Source organism: Thalassophryne amazonica, chromosome 10, assembly GCF_902500255.1.
Source record: "Thalassophryne amazonica chromosome 10, fThaAma1.1, whole genome shotgun sequence".
NCBI lineage: Eukaryota > Metazoa > Chordata > Actinopteri > Batrachoidiformes > Batrachoididae > Thalassophryne > Thalassophryne amazonica.
Window position 1 is genome coordinate 65,284,635 of NC_047112.1, and position 18,491 is coordinate 65,303,125.

General features: G+C 40.4%; 1 protein-coding gene across 1 annotated transcript in view; it reads left to right on the forward strand.

Moving 5' to 3' along the window:
* The window catches only part of adamts10 (ADAM metallopeptidase with thrombospondin type 1 motif, 10), a 193,316-nt gene that overhangs the window by 166,280 nt on the left and 8,545 nt on the right, over positions 1 to 18,491 (forward strand). Inside the window, 5 exon segments of the mRNA XM_034180151.1 lie at positions 7,382 to 7,462; positions 7,806 to 7,969; positions 8,135 to 8,261; positions 8,625 to 8,754; positions 10,482 to 10,686. Of these exon segments, the coding sequence (XP_034036042.1) occupies positions 7,382 to 7,462; positions 7,806 to 7,969; positions 8,135 to 8,261; positions 8,625 to 8,754; positions 10,482 to 10,686 (707 nt within the window).

An 18,491-nucleotide genomic window follows, 5' to 3' on the forward strand; every position in this document is an offset into this window, starting at 1 on the left:
AAAAAGTTACTCCTATTGACAAATCCCAAAAAATCAATGGGTCCTGACGAAGTCCAGTCATAGGTACTTAAAGAGTCGGCTGAAGGTATTTATTTTCCCTTATACTTTATTTTGAGACAGTCCCTAGACCAGTGCAAACTACCTGACATTTGGAAGTGTGCTAATGCCACCCCTATCTTTAAGAAGGGAGACAAGGCTAGGTAACTATAGACCAGTGAGTCTGACATCACAAGTTTGCAAATTATGTGAAAAACTTGTCAGGGATAAATTTGTAATTTTTCTTGAAAAAATATTATCAGATGAATAATATGGTTTTCGAAGGGGCAGATCTTTTGCCTAACAAATTTGCTTGCTATCTTGGAAGAATGGACTAAACTATACGATGAGGGCCTGCCTTTTGATGTCCTTTACTTTAGACCTTCGATTCTGTGCTTCACTCCAGACTGATATACAAATTATGGAAGTACGGCATTGGTGGAAAACTCCGTAATTGGATAGAAAATTTTCTTAGTGAAAGACAGCAGCGAGTCTGTTTGAACTGAGTGAGGTGCAGGTCAATAGTGTCGTCCCTCAGGGGTTGGTCATTTGGCCGTTTCTGTTTCTGACCTGCCTTGTGCAATAAAATCAAGCTGTAAAATTTTTGCGGACGATAGTAAGATATCACTTGTCGATGGGGAAGAACTTCTTTTGAATGAATGAATTAATTATTTATTCAGCACGCACGAACAAAATCTCTCATTTACAAAACAAGTCAAGAGAAAACAAAAATTCAAACATATAGAACAAAACTCAAACAATTTACCAATTTAGTGCGGCTGAAAGGGTGTGGGCAGAAGCAGAAGCTTATAAACGCCCACCCCATACATCAGTTTCTGTGTACAAACAAAGAATAAACAAAAAATAAAACAAATACCAGTCAGTAATGTAACGCAGTAAAACAAACAAAGTAATAGAACAGACAAACAAAAAATAGCCACACAGGCAATTTACCTAATTACGCAAACTACAGCAAGTTACTATATTATTTTTATACAGTCTTTTAAAACAGGCCAATGTACTTGATACTTTAATACAGTCTAAACAATCATTCCACACTCTAACACCCTTTACGGAAACGCAATGACCTTTAGCAGTAGTTCGAATCTTTCTTCTATCAAATACCAAAGTTCCATGCAAATTATAACTGGACTCTCATTTTAAACAGCTCCTGGACATGTTGAGTCAAGAGTCCATTTTTAACTTTATACATTATCTGTATTGTAAAATAATCAACCAAGTCATAAAATTTCAGAAACTGAAAATGAACAAACAGTGAATTTGTTGGTTTGTGATGTGGTTTTTTACTTATCACTCTTACAACTTCTTTTTTGTAACAGAAATATTGGATTTGTATTGGTTTTATATGTATTTCCCAAATTTCAATGCAGTAAGTCATATAAGGGAAAGTAATGAGTGATACAATGAAACCAACAGATGCTGGGGGAGAAGTTATTGTACTTTGTACAAGATAGCAATAACTTTTGATATTTTGGACTCAGTATGTTTTATATGAGTTTTCCAACTGAGCTTATCATCAACAAAAACTCCAAGAAATTTAGTTTGAGATACAATTTCAATTTCAGTGCCATTCAACGATAATTCAAAGATAATTTACTGCTTAAATTATTATTTCCAAATATAATGCACTTAGTTTTACCGAAATTAAGTGATAATTTATTAGAGTCAAACCAATATTTAAATTTTTGCAGTTCCCTCTCCACCAAGTCCAAGAGCTGTCTCAAATTATCTCCACTACCAATCACAGTTGTATCATCAGCAAATAAAATACAACTCAAAGACTTAGAAACTAAACCTATATCATTAATATACAACAAAAACAATAATGGCCCGAGAACTGACCCCTGGGGCACTCCACATGTAATCCTCAAAAATTCAGATTTTATCCCACCAAGATGAACACACTGATATCTATTACGTATAGCTAGCTATCCAGTTAAAGGCCAGTCCTCTAATACTATACATCTGTAATTTTTCCAATAATACGGTATGATCAATAGTATCAAATGCTTTCTGTAAGTCAAAAAAAAAAAAAAACAACAGTGTATTGCTTCTTCTCTATTGCATTTGTAACTTGTTCCACAAAGTCTATTAAAGCCAAAGAAGTTGTTTGATTTTTTCTGAAACCATACTGCTGTTCAATAAGTATATGATGTTTTTCTATAAAATCGTTCAACCTCTTTACAAATATTTTTTCCAGAATTTTAGAAAACTGTGGTAACAAAGAGATTGGCATATAATTTGAAAAACATGTTTATCACCAGATTTTTCAAAAAGACATAATCTTATTGCATGGTCTGATGACTGGTTCCTTGGTTTTAATGAACAAAAATATAAAGTCTTTCACATGGGGAAAAAGAACCCCTGTTTAAATTATACTATGAATAAAAAAAATCGTAGAGACTGTTACAGAGGTAAGAGATCTCAGTGTCTTGATTTCGAATAATCTGTCCTCTAAGCATTTAGCTGTGTCGGCAACCAAAGCAAATACAGTGTATTGGGCATGATAAAAACAGTTTTCTCTTACATTGACAGGGAGTCCTTCCTACTCTTGTATAAGAGCTTTGTTGGGCCACGCCTCCAGTATTGTATGCAGGCCTGGGTACCATATCTTGAGAAAGACAAGAATATATTGGAAAAAGTGCAAAGAAGAGCCACCAAATTGGTTCCTGAGTTGTAGCAACTGCCCTATGAGGACAGACCTGCTGAATTAGGTCCAACTACTTTAGATGACAGATGTACCAGAGGTGATTTAATTGAAATGTACAAAATTCTGAACGGTTTCGAAAATGTAAACTTTTAATTTTTCTTTAAGATGAGAAGATATGCTGGTTTGAGAGGGCATGAGTTGAGCCTTGACGTTGAAAGGTCTACTCTAGACTGAGCCTTAGAAAAAATTTCTTTAGTAGCAGATCAATTGGCTTATGGAATTCATTGTCAAGTGAAGTAGTGCTCTCACCAAATGTAAATGCCTTTAAGAATAATTATGACTTGTATTATACTAGCACGCCACCAGGTTTTAATAGGGGAGGTGATGGTCTAGTAGGGGAGGTGATGGTCTAGTCTAGTGGTTAAAGCTTTGGGCTTGAGACCAGATGATCCTTGGTTCAAATCATAGCCTGACCAGAAAATCACTAAGGGCCCTTGGGCAAGGTCCTTAATCCCCTAGTTGCTCCCGGTGTGTAGTGAGTGCCTTGTATGGCAGCATCCTGTCATTTGGGTGAATGTGAGGCATTATTGTAAAGTGCTTTGAGCGTCTGATGCAGATGGAAAAGCGCTATATAAATGCAGTCCATTTAACAATGTCAGTAGTTCTTAATGTATTTATTTTGTCATTGTCATTGTATACATTTTCTGTATTTTACTTTACACAATAAAATTAATTATGAATTATGTGGAGTCCTCATCGCCTGTCAAGTCTGCCCGTTGTGGTATGTGTGGGTTGGCCCTGAATGTATGTGTGCGCACTTGTCATTCTGCTGTCTGTGTCAACTGTCTGTCGGGTGCGAGTGTGTGTAGGCACTCCCCCGGTCTGCATCCATGTTTTGGTGTATGGCTGTGTGAGAGAGTGTTCTGCCTCCCGGATGCATGGGTGTGTGTGTGTGTGTGTGTGTGTGTGTGTGTGTGTGTGTGTGTGTGTGTGTGTGTGTGTGTGTGTGTGTGTGTGTGTGTGTCCTTTTGCTGTCTGCCTGTGTGTGTATGCTCTTCAGTTGTTTTGTCTTGCTCTCCCTCTGCTGCATGCAGTTGTCATGGTCACACCTGTCAACTGTACACTGCGTCTGACATCTCCGCCGTGTCCGAGGGTTCCAATTCCTCCATTTATGTTTATGTGCTCTGTTATGTTTTGTCTATTTATTCGGTTATGTGTTTATTGTATTTCTGTTCCGGTACATGTTTTCCCGATCGTGACATTTTCTGTTATGTTAGTAGTTCTAAGTAGTACATGGGTTTATTTACATGTTCATTTCTGTAAGATATTGCACTTGTATCAGATGTTGATTTTGTTACTTCCTCTGTTACATTTGGTGATCATTGCTTTACTTTCCCCACAGATGTTACTTTTAGCCATTTTGTGTTCATTCAGTTCTCACATATTGTGTTCATCCTTCCCCTGATTTGCTACACCTGTCACTCATTAGTTTGTTTAGTATATAAGTCACACCTGTCTGCTTCCTCAGTGCTGGTTGATTGCATGCAGTTCCAAGTTTCTATCACACACTTTTACCTGACTTTTCTGTGTGTTACAGGCTTCAGTTCATTATGATTTTTCATGGAAACTTAAATTGTTGTTGAGCTGGGTTTGCCACTACTGTATATGTATCTGATCGATATTTTTGTAGTAATTGATGAGTTTTATCTTTTAATTGTAGTGGAGAGTACTCGTATGGTCCAAAGTGCTATAAAGTTGTTGGTCCACGATGCAGCAGTGTTGTGTTTAGTACTGCAAAAAATGTTTGACAAAAAAAAATCTAATTTAGCTTCATTGCATCTAAACACCATTCCCAGTTTACCCTGGGATCATTGAGAGTCCACCCTACATCTCGAAAATAGACATTTATCTTTCATCTGGTTGCATAGGTTGTCTGTCTGGGTGGTTGTTATCCAGAACCCAGGGCTGTTCTGTGGTGTGGTGGATACAGCGACGTGCAATATCAGCGCATGCTACCAGATCTAATCTAAATCAGATATTGAATTTACTGGTTCTATTTTTTAGAATTGTTTTTTTTTTTTTTTTCTTTTGAGCGTCAACTACCTAAGTACTTTTTTGGAAACTTTATTGTCTGAATGAATGTTTAACTTAAGAAGCTTGGAATTAATGACACTTCAGTCTGCACTTTCCAATATAAATGAAAGATAAAAATCCATGAATTGGAAAAGGCTGACTGATAAACCAGAAAGAAGTAGTGTGAAAAGTTTCCAGAAAGGCCAGATAAAAGTGTTTTTAATTTGTCTTTTTTCAGATTTAGTCATTTAGAAAAGGGTTATCAGTAAGTTAAGGAGGGTGATACCTCTGTATTTTGGGTTTAGTCATTTTAATCCAAGAACAGGTTTCACAATCTAAGAGCCATGGAACCCAAATATAATTAACCTCATTTGACTTGATCAGATCCTGATCCAGATCAAAAGCTTGAAAAAGACCTTCAGCCATGTGCCTTATGAGAAATTGCTTAAGCTAGTCTACTGTGGCACTCATGGCTACTCACTCCAATAGGTCTGACATTTCTTTACCAACCACACCCATATTGTTAGGTTTGCAGCTTCTGAGTGAACCCAAATATGCAGGCAGTAATCATATGGATATCATGTAAAACAAAGGTCATTTCTTTGCCCAAAACCAGGAGACAAGTCCAACAAACTGAGAGAGTTCAAAGGGTTCCACAGGAGTCAAAAGCAAAACACAAACCAAAACGCAGGCAGAGGGAGGCAACAAACAAATTGGGGCAAAGACAGGATAATGAACACAGAAAAGTAGCACACTGAAAAAACTCACTGGAGGTGTCAAAGATCATCAAGACTCAAGAACAGTAACACGGGGTGGTGACAAGGATATTCAAATACTCACAACATACCACGGAAGGAGACACAGATAATCAGAACTCATGATTTTACACACAGCAACGGATGGGAAACAACAAAGAATAATATGGCAAACTCAGCAGGAAACAGGGCAGGCCTAAATAGTGAAACAAATGAACAGACGAGCTACAGGTGTGGAGGGCACATGAGTAGGGGAGACCGAAAGACAAACTTACAAACACAAAATGAAACTGACATACACAAAGTTACACAAGCTTCAAAAGAATCCCAGGGGTGAGTAGAAACTAAAACCATCTCATAATAATCAGACTAAATGGAGAACCACAAAACCACCAAGTAAGAAAACTAACATGGAACTCAAAGATGTAAAAGTGCAAAAACAGGAAACATGACTAACAGATGAGGACACAAGACTGAAACATAAGGACATTTAACACAGGGACACAGACAGTGGACAGATCACAAAGATAACAGACAGAAAGGTGCAGACAGGACACAATGATGATTAACTTAAAGGCACTGACAAGGGCCAAACCACAACAAATATGGTATTAGTGGAAGGAGCCTCATAGACTATCCCTGTGTGATCCTTGGTCCCCCAAGGCACAGTTCTAGGCAACATATTCCTGCTGTTCACAAATGATGTACAAGAAAAATGGGAATCCCAGGTTCACTTATTTGCAGATGACTCTGTCATCTATAGAGAAAGTTCCTGAAGAGCAGGCTTCATACCACTGCAGCAGAACTTTAATTATCAGATGTATCAGAAGTACTCCTTCCTCAAAAAGAACAATTATCCAGTGAAATTTTGCTACCACTTACATTAGCAGAAGCTCAGAGTCTGGACATATATAAAGCCAGATGTCTGGCTCTTGATCACCGCCTCTTTCCGTATTAGAAGCATTATTTTATAAATATAGTTTTGCATGTACAAGAATGACTAACCCATTCACATTGTGTGAGATCTGCAACTGTGAGGCATTGCTCAGTATTGAAAGAAGAAAAAGCACATGGTGAAGGACCCGGGATTTACAGCTTATTATCTCTTGATTGACCACACATATGCGTGACTGTGACCGGAAAAGCCACAATTTCTGTGTTGCAGTTTTGCTTCGTCTGTCTTGAGGCCAGATCGTGCGACCAAAAACCTTAGAGTCTGTCGCTCTAATTTTCCCTGCCTCCCTTTCGCTACAACTACAAACCCAGAGCAGACCAGGTTCTACTTTTTACGGCTCCTTGGAGAGGTTACGGAACAAGCTTCTCCTATCTTCTTGTGGTCACAGCTCTGGAAGGAATGATTTTATTCCTTCTTCCTCCAGTGGGGCTGAAGTTATTTGCAGGGCTACGGTGTCTGACTGGACAGTGTTAGGAAAAGTGAGAGAAAGTGTGACAGCGACAGATGAGATAAACATAAAAAGAAAGGGAGAGGACACCAAAACAGATGGAGGGAAGAAGAGAGAGACACTGGCTTTTGGCACAGTTCTTGCTGTTGAGCAAAGAGCTGAGCAGATCAGCTGCCCAGGAATGCAGCGGGAATCTGAAGTTTCTGCTTATTCCTTCAGTGTCTCACAGAAATAACAACTACTTATGCACTGATTGATCCCCAGTGAATCAATCTGCTTCACATTGTTTTCAGCTTTTCACTGTGTGTGTGTGTGTGTGTGTGTGTGTGTGTGTGTGTGTGTGTGTGTGTGTGTGTGTGTGTGTGTGTGTGTGTGTGTGTGTGTGTGTGTGTGTGTGTGTGTGTGTGTGTGTGTCTGTCTGTCTGTCTGTCTGTCTGTCTCAGGTTATGAAGAGGTGATAAGAATTCCTAAAGGGTCAGTCTTCATTCACATACAAGAACTCAACGTGTCCCTCAACTACCTTGGTATGATTCTGTTGTCCTTATATTTGTCTTTGAAAATAAGTAGTGTGTAGAAACAGTTGTACTGTGCATTTTTCCATAATGTGGCTCTGTTACAATAGTTTACCTTGACCAGAATATTTAAGTATTTTGGGAATGCTAGATTGCAAAGCACCAACCTGATGATATTTGTAGGAATTACTACTTGTTCTCAATCAGTGACTAACGGCAATATCTACATCTTGATGCAAATGCTGCAGCCAATATATCTGCTTCCATGTTAATTAACAGGGCAATGCTAAATGATGCTGCTTCTTCTTCTTTGTATTATAATTATTATTGTCACCTTTTCTGTCTTGTGCCCCAGTGCTGAAGAGTAAAGGGGACCAGTACTTTATCAATGGCAAGTTGACCATTGACTCGCCCCGTAGGTTTGATATTGCTGGAACCAATTTTCACTACAGGCGGCCAACTGATGGACCCGAAACTCTTGAGGCTTTGGGGCCAACAAATATGAGCCTCATTGTGATGGTAAGATGTATGATGCTTCGTAGTAGTATGGTCACTTGAGCAACAGGCCTTCTTCTGAAGGGTGACAGCAAAAAAAATTCTTAAGTGTTGGATACACTGCAAAGCACCACAAAGGAGGATTAGAAGATTTGTTTGTACTGAAAAAAGTACAATATGTGGGTGTAGGTGCTGGTTAGGGAGGAGAATCCAGGAATCCACTATCGTTTCAACCCTCCAGTCAACAGGGATCCTCTGAGTGGCTACGCCTGGCACTACACCTCCTGGTCACGCTGCTCCGCCCTCTGTGCTGGAGGTACAAACACAGTTGTTGTGTTTCAGAATTGCCATAAAAGTGACATGTACATTATTAAAATTAACATGTGACCGAATAATAATAATAATTGTAATAAATCATTTTCTATACTGTCATTGGAATACATACTAATGAAAAGTAATTTCAAAACATCTCAATAACTAACAAAGAGGTGCTCTATCAAGAGAGTCATGGACTCTGCACACCTGCACGTTGTCCTCTCACCAAACCATGCAGCAACCACAGCTGCCCACCTGGATGGCTGGCAAACCCTAAACCTGTATCAGTAAACCTCAATGAGCAACTGCTTCGCTCTTCAGCGCTGTCCTGTGTATTTATCTTGCATTGGGTCCCTGTTGCCAGGTGTGCAGGTTCAGCAGGTGGTGTGTAAGAAGCAAGCTGATCATTCCATCATCTACAACCACTTCTGTGACAAGAAGAACAAACCCAAAGAAAAAAGAAGAGCCTGCAACACTGAGCCGTGCTCCCCGACGTCAGTATCAAACACTTCATTAATCTGCTTGTAAATCAGATTTATTCAGGTGGAATAGATAGAAACTGTAATACAGGCATTGTTTTCAGATGTCTAGAGCTCACTCACTCATCTTCAACCATTTACTCCAATTAAGGGTCACGGGGCGGGGTGGGGTGGGGGTGGGGCTGGAGCCTATCCCAGCAGTCACAGGGTGTGAGGCGGTGTACACCCTGGACAGGACACCAGTCTGTCGGGGGCTACATACAGACAAACAAACACATTCACACCTGCACGCACGCCTACGGACAATTTAAAGTTTCCATTCCACTTAACCTGCATGTCTTTGGATGTGGGAGGAAGCTGGAGCACCTGGCGAGAATCCACACAAACATGGGGATCTGAACAAGCAAACTCCACACAGAAAGGCCACAGGTGGGAATCAATCCTGTGACCTTGCTGTGAGGCAACAGTGCTAACCACTAATCGACCGTGCCACCATGTCTGGAGCTCATGAAGAAATGATCTTTGAAGCAGTATTGTAGTAAATGATCAATTCACACTAAATCATAACATTAATTACCTCATAGTGGTATACACAAGTAAGATCCCGACCCGATCCATCCTGTGAAGTGGCACATTAGCAACAGTGGTAAGGAAAAAAAAACTCCCTCAGGTGTTTATTATTATTATTATTATTATTATTACAGGAATAAGCTTCAAGCAGACCAGACTCAGTGGGGTGGCCATCTCCTGTGGCCATTTTGTCAAGTCGAATCTGGGAGCATGCACGGATGCTGCAAGTGACCACATCCACCTCACCATGAAACTGTGCTGGGTCCTGGATGGCAACCACCCAGTCAGACATCTGGCCCTTCCCCACCTCTTAACATTACCTATCTATCTTCCCCAGCCAGGTGAAATGCAGGTGTACCCTTGGCCTTCTCCAGCCACTGGGTCCTCAACACCAAGGCACCTATGTGTTGGACTATGGTCAAAGAAACACGTCACCATGCCAAAATGTCATACCTCATGCTCCCTCAGAATGCAAGTAATACAGATCATCTCAGTATCCTAAGTCTCACAACCATACAGTAAGATCGGAAGCACCAGGACTCAAAAGACTTGGACCTTCATTCTCCTGCAAAGATACTGGTGTCGCCAAACATCTCTGTCCAGCAACTTCACGACTCCATAAGCTCATTCTTTTCCAGACAAAACAAAATGCACAGTGCAGGAAGAACATGCAATGATAGATATGTTTCAGATAAACAACCGTATAGATGAGTAGTCTCAATGATGGGATAGCTGAATAAATAACATGTAGATCAGAAACCCAGAGCCATAGACTGTATTAGTAAGTAATGGTACTGATGTCAGGTCAGTCGATGAGTTTAGAGATGTCCCATAGCACAGCCCAACTTCAACGACCCTCCAAAGTCTCTCCAGCATTCCCCATCATCCAACAAAGCAAGTTCCCAGTTTCATATGTCACAATACAGACTACACACATATAGAAGGAAGGTCCCAGCCATGTGCTAACACACGAAATAACCAACCAAGAGTCCATCCCACACCTGTCTGATATCCTGTATTCTTTCAAATACTCACTTGAAGTGCCCAGTTCCTTAAATCCAGCTAATGAGCATTTTAATTTGACCTTAATATTTATTTCAGTAAAATCTCACCTATATTATACCATGCAATTGAGGTAAATGTAAGCTAGTGTGGATCTTTTCTACTTCTAGCTGGTGGACTGGAGAGTGGTCGGAGTGCAGCCGCAGCTGTAACGGCGGCCTGCAGACACGAGAGGTGTTATGCAAAAGGAAGTTCTCTGCATCAGAGGAGAAAGTTCTCGATGACTCAGCCTGCACCCTTCCACGTCCTCCTCTCACTGAACCGTGCAACAATCACAGCTGCCCACCCGAGTGGCTGGCCCTGGACTGGTCAGAGGTAGGAAACATCTTCCAGTATTGTGGAATGAGTCTGACCCAGTTAATGATAAGACTGTTTGAAGTTATTTATACAGAAAAACTCATAAGCAGAACAGTCATTGTAGCATTTTCAGCTTGGGACTCCCCCCCCCAAGCTGGCAGCGGCGCGACTACATGTTGCTGCGGCTACCACACACTCACATCGCCTCAATTCGGAAAACGGACTGTTACAAGTTTAATCAATCAATCAATCAATTTTTTTTATATAGCGCCAAATCACAACAAACAGTTGCCCCAAGGCACTTTATATTGTAAGGCAAGGCCATACAATAATTATGTAAAACCCCAACGGTCAAAACGACCCCCTGTGAGCAAGCACTTGGCTACAGTGGGAAGGAAAAACTCCCTTTTAACAGGAAGAAACCTCCAGCAGAACCAGGCTCAGGGAGGGGCAGTCTTCTGCTGGGACTGGTTGGGGCTGAGGGAGAGAACCAGGAAAAAGACATGCTGTGGAGGGGAGCAGAGATCGATCACTAATGATTAAATGCAGAGTGGTGCATACAGAGCAAAAAGAGAAAGAAACAGTGCATCATGGGAACCCCCCAGCAGTCTACGTCTATAGCAGCATAACTAAGGGATGGTTCAGGGTCACCTGATCCAGCCCTAACTATAAGCTTTAGCAAAAAGGAAAGTTTTAAGCCTAATCTTAAAAGTAGAGAGGGTGTCTGTCTCCCTGATCTGAATTGGGAGCTGGTTCCACAGGAGAGGAGCCTGAAAGCTGAAGGGTCTGCCTCCCATTCTACTCTTACAAACCCTAGGAACTACAAGTAAGCCTGCAGTCTGAGAGCGAAGCGCTCTATTGGGGTGATATGGTACTACGAGGTCCCTAAGATAAGATGGGACCTGATTATTCAAAACCTTATAAGTAAGAAGAAGAATTTTAAATTCTATTCTAGAATTAACAGGAAGCCAATGAAGAGAGGCCAATATGGGTGAGATATGCTCTCTCCTTCTAGTCCCCGTCAGTACTCTAGCTGCAGCATTTTGAATTAACTGAAGGCTTTTTATTGAACTTTTAGGACAACCTGATAATAATGAATTACAATAGTCCAGCCTAGAGGAAATAAATGCATGAATTAGTTTTTCAGCATCACTCTGAGACAAGACCTTTCTGATTTTAGAGATATTGCGTAAATGCAAAAAAGCAGTCCTACATATTTGTTTAATATGCGCTTTGAATGACATATCCTGATCAAAAATGACTCCAAGATTTCTCACAGTATTACTAGAGGTCAGGGTAATGCCATCCAGAGTAAGGATCTGGTTAGACACCATGTTTCTAAGATTTGTGGGGCCAAGTACAATAACTTCAGTTTTATCTGAGTTTAAAAGCAGGAAATTAGAGGTCATCCATGTCTTTATGTCTGTAAGACAATCCTGCAGTTTAGCTAATTGGTGTGTGTCCTCTGGCTTCATGGATAGATAAAGCTGGGTATCATCTGCGTAACAATGAAAATTTAAGCAATACCGTCTAATAATACTGCCTAAGGGAAGCATGTATAAAGTGAATAAAATTGGTCCTAGCACAGAACCTTGTGGAACTCCATAATTAACTTTAGTCTGTGAAGAAGATTCCCCATTTACATGAACAAATTGTAATCTATTAGACAAATATGATTCAAACCACCGCAGCGCAGTGCCTTTAATACCTATGGCATGCTCTAATCTCTGTAATAAAATTTTATGGTCAACAGTATCAAAAGCAGCACTGAGGTCTAACAGAACAAGCACAGAGATGAGTCCACTGTCCGAGGCCATAAGAAGATCATTTGTAACCTTCACTAATGCTGTTTCTGTACTATGATGAATTCTAAAACCTGACTGAAACTCTTCAAATAGACCATTCCTTTGCAGATGATCAGTTAGCTGTTTTACAACTACCCTTTCAAGAATTTTTGAGAGAAAAGGAAGGTTGGAGATTGGCCTATAATTAGCTAAGATAGCTGGGTCAAGTGATGGCTTTTTAAGTAATGGTTTAATTACTGCCACCTTAAAAGCCTGTGGTACATAGCCAACTAACAAAGATAGATTGATCATATTTAAGATCGAAGCATTAAATAATGGTAGGGCTTCCTTGAGCAGCCTGGTAGGAATGGGGTCTAATAAACATGTTGATGGTTTGGATGAAGTAACTAATGAAAATAACTCAGACAGAACAATCGGAGAGAAAGAGTCTAACCAAATACCGGCATCACTGAAAGCAGCCAAAGATAACGATACGTCTTTGGGATGGTTATGAGTAATTTTTTCTCTAATAGTTAAAATTTTGTTAGCAAAGAAAGTCATGAAGTCATTACTAGTTAAAGTTAATGGAATACTCAGCTCAATAGAGCTCTGACTCTTTGTCAGCCTGGCTACAGTGCTGAAAAGAAACCTGGGGTTGTTCTTATTTTCTTCAATTAGTGATGAGTAGAAAGATGTCCTAGCTTTACGGAGGGCTTTTTTATAGAGCAACAGACTCTTTTTCCAGGCTAAGTGAAGATCTTCTAAATTAGTGAGACGCCATTTCCTCTCCAACTTACGGGTTATCTGCTTTAAGCTACGAGTTTGTGAGTTATACCACGGAGTCAGGCACTTCTGATTTAAAGCTCTCTTTTTTAGAGGAGCTACAGCATCCAAAGTTGTCTTCAATGAGGATGTAAAACTATTGACGAGATACTCTATCTCACTTACGGAGTTTAGGTAGCTACTCTGCACTGTGTTGGTATATGGCATTAGAGAACATAAAGAAGGAATCATATCCTTAAACCTAGTTACAGCGCTTTCTGAAAGACTTCTAGTGTAATGAAACTTATTCCCCACTGCTGGGTAGTCCATCAGAGTAAATGTAAATGTTATTAAGAAATGATCAGACAGAAGGGAGTTTTCAGGGAATACTGTTAAGTCTTCTATTTCCATACCATAAGTCAGAACAAGATCTAAGATATGATTAAAGTACATTGCACATAAACAATGTCAAATGTATATGTGTTGTTTTAATTCTGATGTGTGCCTTTATTACGGTAAACAAGTAATAATTGTGGATTAATTGCTGTATCTTGTCTGTGGCAATTTGAGTGTAGACGTAATGTCATTGTTGTTGCACTTGTAATGACAATGACAATAAATCTCATCCATCCATCCATCCATCCATATGTTGTGATTGTATTCTAACCAGACAGAGAAAAGCTGAGTAAGGGACAGCGGTGGGTTAAATATCAATGAAAGATGGTGCCAACTTGAAGACACAAAGAGTTATTCTGCCTGAGAAAAACAAGAGTAGGATGAGTATAATGAGACACAGTAGTACAATAATGTCCTCAGTTGGAGCTGTGGAGTATGTTTTTGGAGTAATAAAAAGGCAGAAAGTGTGGGAAAAAATTACCCACTAAAGCAAAGCAGTTCAGACGTGTAAACCTGAATGTCTCCAACTTTTTCTCTTTAATATCCACGAAAGGCAGACATTAAGTAGCATCTTTTCTCCAGTTACATGTGAAATGAACAAGTAAATTCAGTGTGCAGGTGGGGATTTGCATGATCACCATTATTGCAGCCGCACACGAAGATAACAATGACCGACGGCTCAGACATCCAGACAGTGAAGAGCAGAGTCTCAGGAAATGCACTGCAGTTGCTGAGTCGTGATCAATGCCAGATCATTCATTGAAGGAAACAATCCCCAGTTTTTGTATCCTTGGCATGCTACAGATTCCTATAGTTCCCATGTAGTTCTGTAATGACCCAATCCTGGAAGGATCTCAGAGGATCAGATGGATGGATGGCTGGGGGTTGGGCAGAAGGATCTGTGAAACTCCAAGATGTGCCAGCATCATACAGGACAAATCCCAATCCAGTCTGTATGCTGATGGTCCATACCTTCACCACCACCTTATCCTTGGACTTCGAAGAAGGCAGTCAGCCAGAATGAACAGTTCACTGTCACACCATCTTACAACAGTGAACTAACAGACAAAATGCTAACTTGTTTGGTAGCAACCACAGAGCCGTATACAATAGTGCTCAGAATAATAGTAGTGCTATGTGACTAAAAAGGTTAATCCAGGTTTTGAGTATATTTCTTATTGTTACATGAGAAACAAGGTACCAGTAGATTCTCACAAATCCAACAAGACCAAGCATTCATGATATGCACACTCTTAAGGCTATGAAATTGGGCTATTAGTAAAAAAAAAGTAGAAAAGGGGGTGTTCACAATAATAGTAGCATCTGCTGTTGACGCTACAAACTCAAAACTGCTATGTTCAAACTGCTTTTTTAGCAACCCTGTGAATCACTAAACTAGTATTTAGTTGTATAACCACAGTTTTTCATGATTTCTTCACATCTGCGAGGCATTAATTTTGTTGGTTTGGAACCAAGATTTTGCTCGTTTACTAGTGTGCTTGGGGTCATTGTCTTGTTGAAACACCCATTTCAAGGGCATGTCCTCATCAGCATAAGGCAACATGACCTCTTCAAGTATTTTGACATATCCAAACTGATCCATGATACCTGGTATGCGATATATAGGCCCAACACCATAGTAGGAGAAACATGCCCATATCATGATGCTTGCACCACCATGCTTCACTGTCTTCACTGTGAACTGTGGCTTGAATTCAGATTTGGGGGTCGCCTCACAAACTGTCTGTGGACCTTGGACCCAAAAAGAACAATTTTACTCTCATCAGTCCACAAAATATTCCTCCATTTCTCTTTAGGCCAGTTGATGTGTTCTTTGGCAAATTGTAACCTCTTCTGCACGTCTTTTATTTAACAGGGGGACTTTGCGGGGGATTCTTGCAAATAAATTAGCTTCACACAGGCGTATGCTAACTGTCACAGCACTTACAGGTAACTCCAGACTGTCTTTGATCATCCTGGAGCTGATCAATGGGTGAGCCTTTGCCATTCTGGTTATTCTTCTATCCATTTTGATGGTTGTTTTCCATTTTCTTCCACGCGTCTCTGTTTTTTTTTTTTTTTTGTTCATTTTAAAGCATTGGAGATCATTGTAGATGAACAGCCTATATTTTTTTCACCTGCGTATAAGTTTTTCCCTCTCCAATCAACTTTTTAGTCAAACTACGCTGTTCTTCTGAACAATGTCTTGAACGTCCCATTTTCCTCAGGCTTTCAAAGAGAAAAGCATGTTTAACAGGTGCTGGCTTCATCCTTAAATAGGGGACACCTGATTCACACCTGTTTGTTCCACAAAATTGACGAACGCACTGACTGAATGCCACACTACTATTATTGTGAACACCCCCTTTTCTACTTTTTTTTTTTTTTTTACTAATAACCCAATTTCATAGCCTTATGAGTGTGCATATCATGAATGCTTGGTCTTGTTGGATTTGTGAGAATCTACTGAATCTACTGGTACCTTGTTTCCCATGTAACAATAAGAAATATACTCAAAACCTGGATTCATCTTTTTAGTCACATAGCACTACTATTATTCTGAACACTACTGTATATGAGTACTAGAGTCATGTCCCGGCAAGGAGGCGTGGTCGCCATGTTAGATCAGGGGAACACAGTGGGCAGCGCACACTGACGCTCAGTGAGTCTCATCAAAACAGGTAGAAAATGCTGGAAAGCTGCGCATGTTGGCAAAACCACAAATGGAGGAACAAGGGGGAGAACATATCCTTCCATAATTAAACAGTTTTGGTTTCTCTTGTTACTTTTTCCGTAACTTTTGAGTGATAAACTGATGTAAAGTGTCATGCCTGTGTATGAAATCTGAGGATTTAGAAACCACATTGAATGGAATTTTATTCAAAGCTGAGTATATTCAGTACTATACAAAAAAAACAGATTTAATTAATGCAGACCATGTGAAATTAATTAATGCACTCACTCTGTGTGCCCGTCTGGATTGTGTGATATTGTGCCTTCATGTCTGCAGAATTTGGAAGCTGGAACAGATTGGATCTGTTTAAAATTTCAACACAAAAATAAAATAAAATAATAATTTTGTAGCTGATGACCCATGTGCTTTTAGAAGTACTGGATGGTTAAACCATTCACTCATAGAATCAGAAATCATTTACAGCTGCAGGTGTCTCGTCCGCATCGTGCAGTGGATAACTTTTTTGGAATCCTGTCAAAGTTAATAATTTATATATATATTGAAATGGATTGATGAGCCGTGTAGTGCTGAACACAGCAGCAGCAGGACGCCTCAGCTCAGCTGAGCTGCTGATTTATTCATCCCAGTCTCTCTGCAAGTTGTGATTCAGCAGCACGAAATATACATTAATCTATTGGTTTGTGATATTGTGACGAAAAGCGCCTCATTTTCGTCATGGCAGCATGAATTCATTCTAATTCATTCTGTGATGGCTGCACAAAATTAAAAGTGAAGTGGGGGAGTCAGGTGGTTATGGTTAGGGTGGGGGGAAGGAGTAGGATTAGGTTATGGTTAAGGCTAGGGTTGGGGGTAGGAGTAGGGTTAGTAATAGTGACTTAAAGGAGACCTGCATTGAAATAAATGTGGTCAGATTTCAGAAAAGAAATAGCTGATATGTATTTATAAGACCCTTGTGAATGCAGTAAAGTAAATCTGTAAGCCCAAATTTGTAATTCAGCGGAGAAATATTCGTTTAAAAATGACAAATTTGCAGCTAACATTTAGCCCTCTGTGAAAACAGTTTGTACATCCGGATCATTTCCATGACATCGGTGACAAGACGACGCGTTCCCGCCTTCAGTCCGATCCCGCATTGAAATTGATTTTATCTCTTAGTAATGTTACTGTTATGCACATCCTGGTTTCAACATCCAAAAGTAAGCTGCAATGAATGTGAGATACAGCTCTGCTTGCTCAGATCCGGGGATCAGATCAACGGCGGCATCGACAGCGGGCGACATTATTCCCCGACGCCTCGCTCTCACTGCCCCCGATACGCTTACCGAGTGCATGCGCTCGTTAAATGCCGCCGCGGCACTCACACCCCCGTGTCTGCTGTGCAGCCAGCACCACCTCTCTGTCTACTGAATGGAGTTGCAGCCAACTTGGCACAAGTCCAGAGACTACGCTCGCCGTTTTAATGCAGTGCGCGCGGTGACACCTGTTGCTCGCAAGGACAGACTTCTTGCTGCAAAATCCGCAGTGCCGCACGTCTCGGTAATCGGAGCCGCAGAGCTCCGTGGCCGCTGAGAGAGGTTTATATATTTTTAATGAGTTGAATTCTTTGCGGGTCTCGCCTCCGTAGCCCACGACGGTACACCGGAGGTGAAAGACAGTAGATTTTCAATGCGACACCAGTCAATCAAACGGGCATATGAAAAAGTCCACAAAAATAATTTTCAAGCACAAATAAAAGAAATGTGTACTCACCGAGCGTACCGCAAGACAATATGATGTTTTAAAAAGTAGATTCTTCCGTATAAGACAAGAAAAAAGTGCAGATGCAAACTGACGTAAATCCACAAATTACAGTTGGCGCGCGCAATACATGCTGGGAGAGGGTCTTGTCCCTGACGTCTCGGCAGCGTCCACGATGAGAGGGACAATTTGCGGAGGGCTAAATGTTAGCTGTAAATTTGTCATTTTCAAATGAAGATTTCTCCGTTGAATGACAGATCTGGGCTTGCAGATTTATTTTACTACATTCAGAAGGATCTTATGTGTAAATATAAGTCATTTTTTGGTCCAAAGATCTGACTGCATTTATTTCAATGCAGGTCTACTTTAAAAAAAAAAAAAAAACCGTCACGAAAATTTGACTCATCTTGTGATGGGAGCACGAAAAAAATGTGAGACTGGGCTGGATT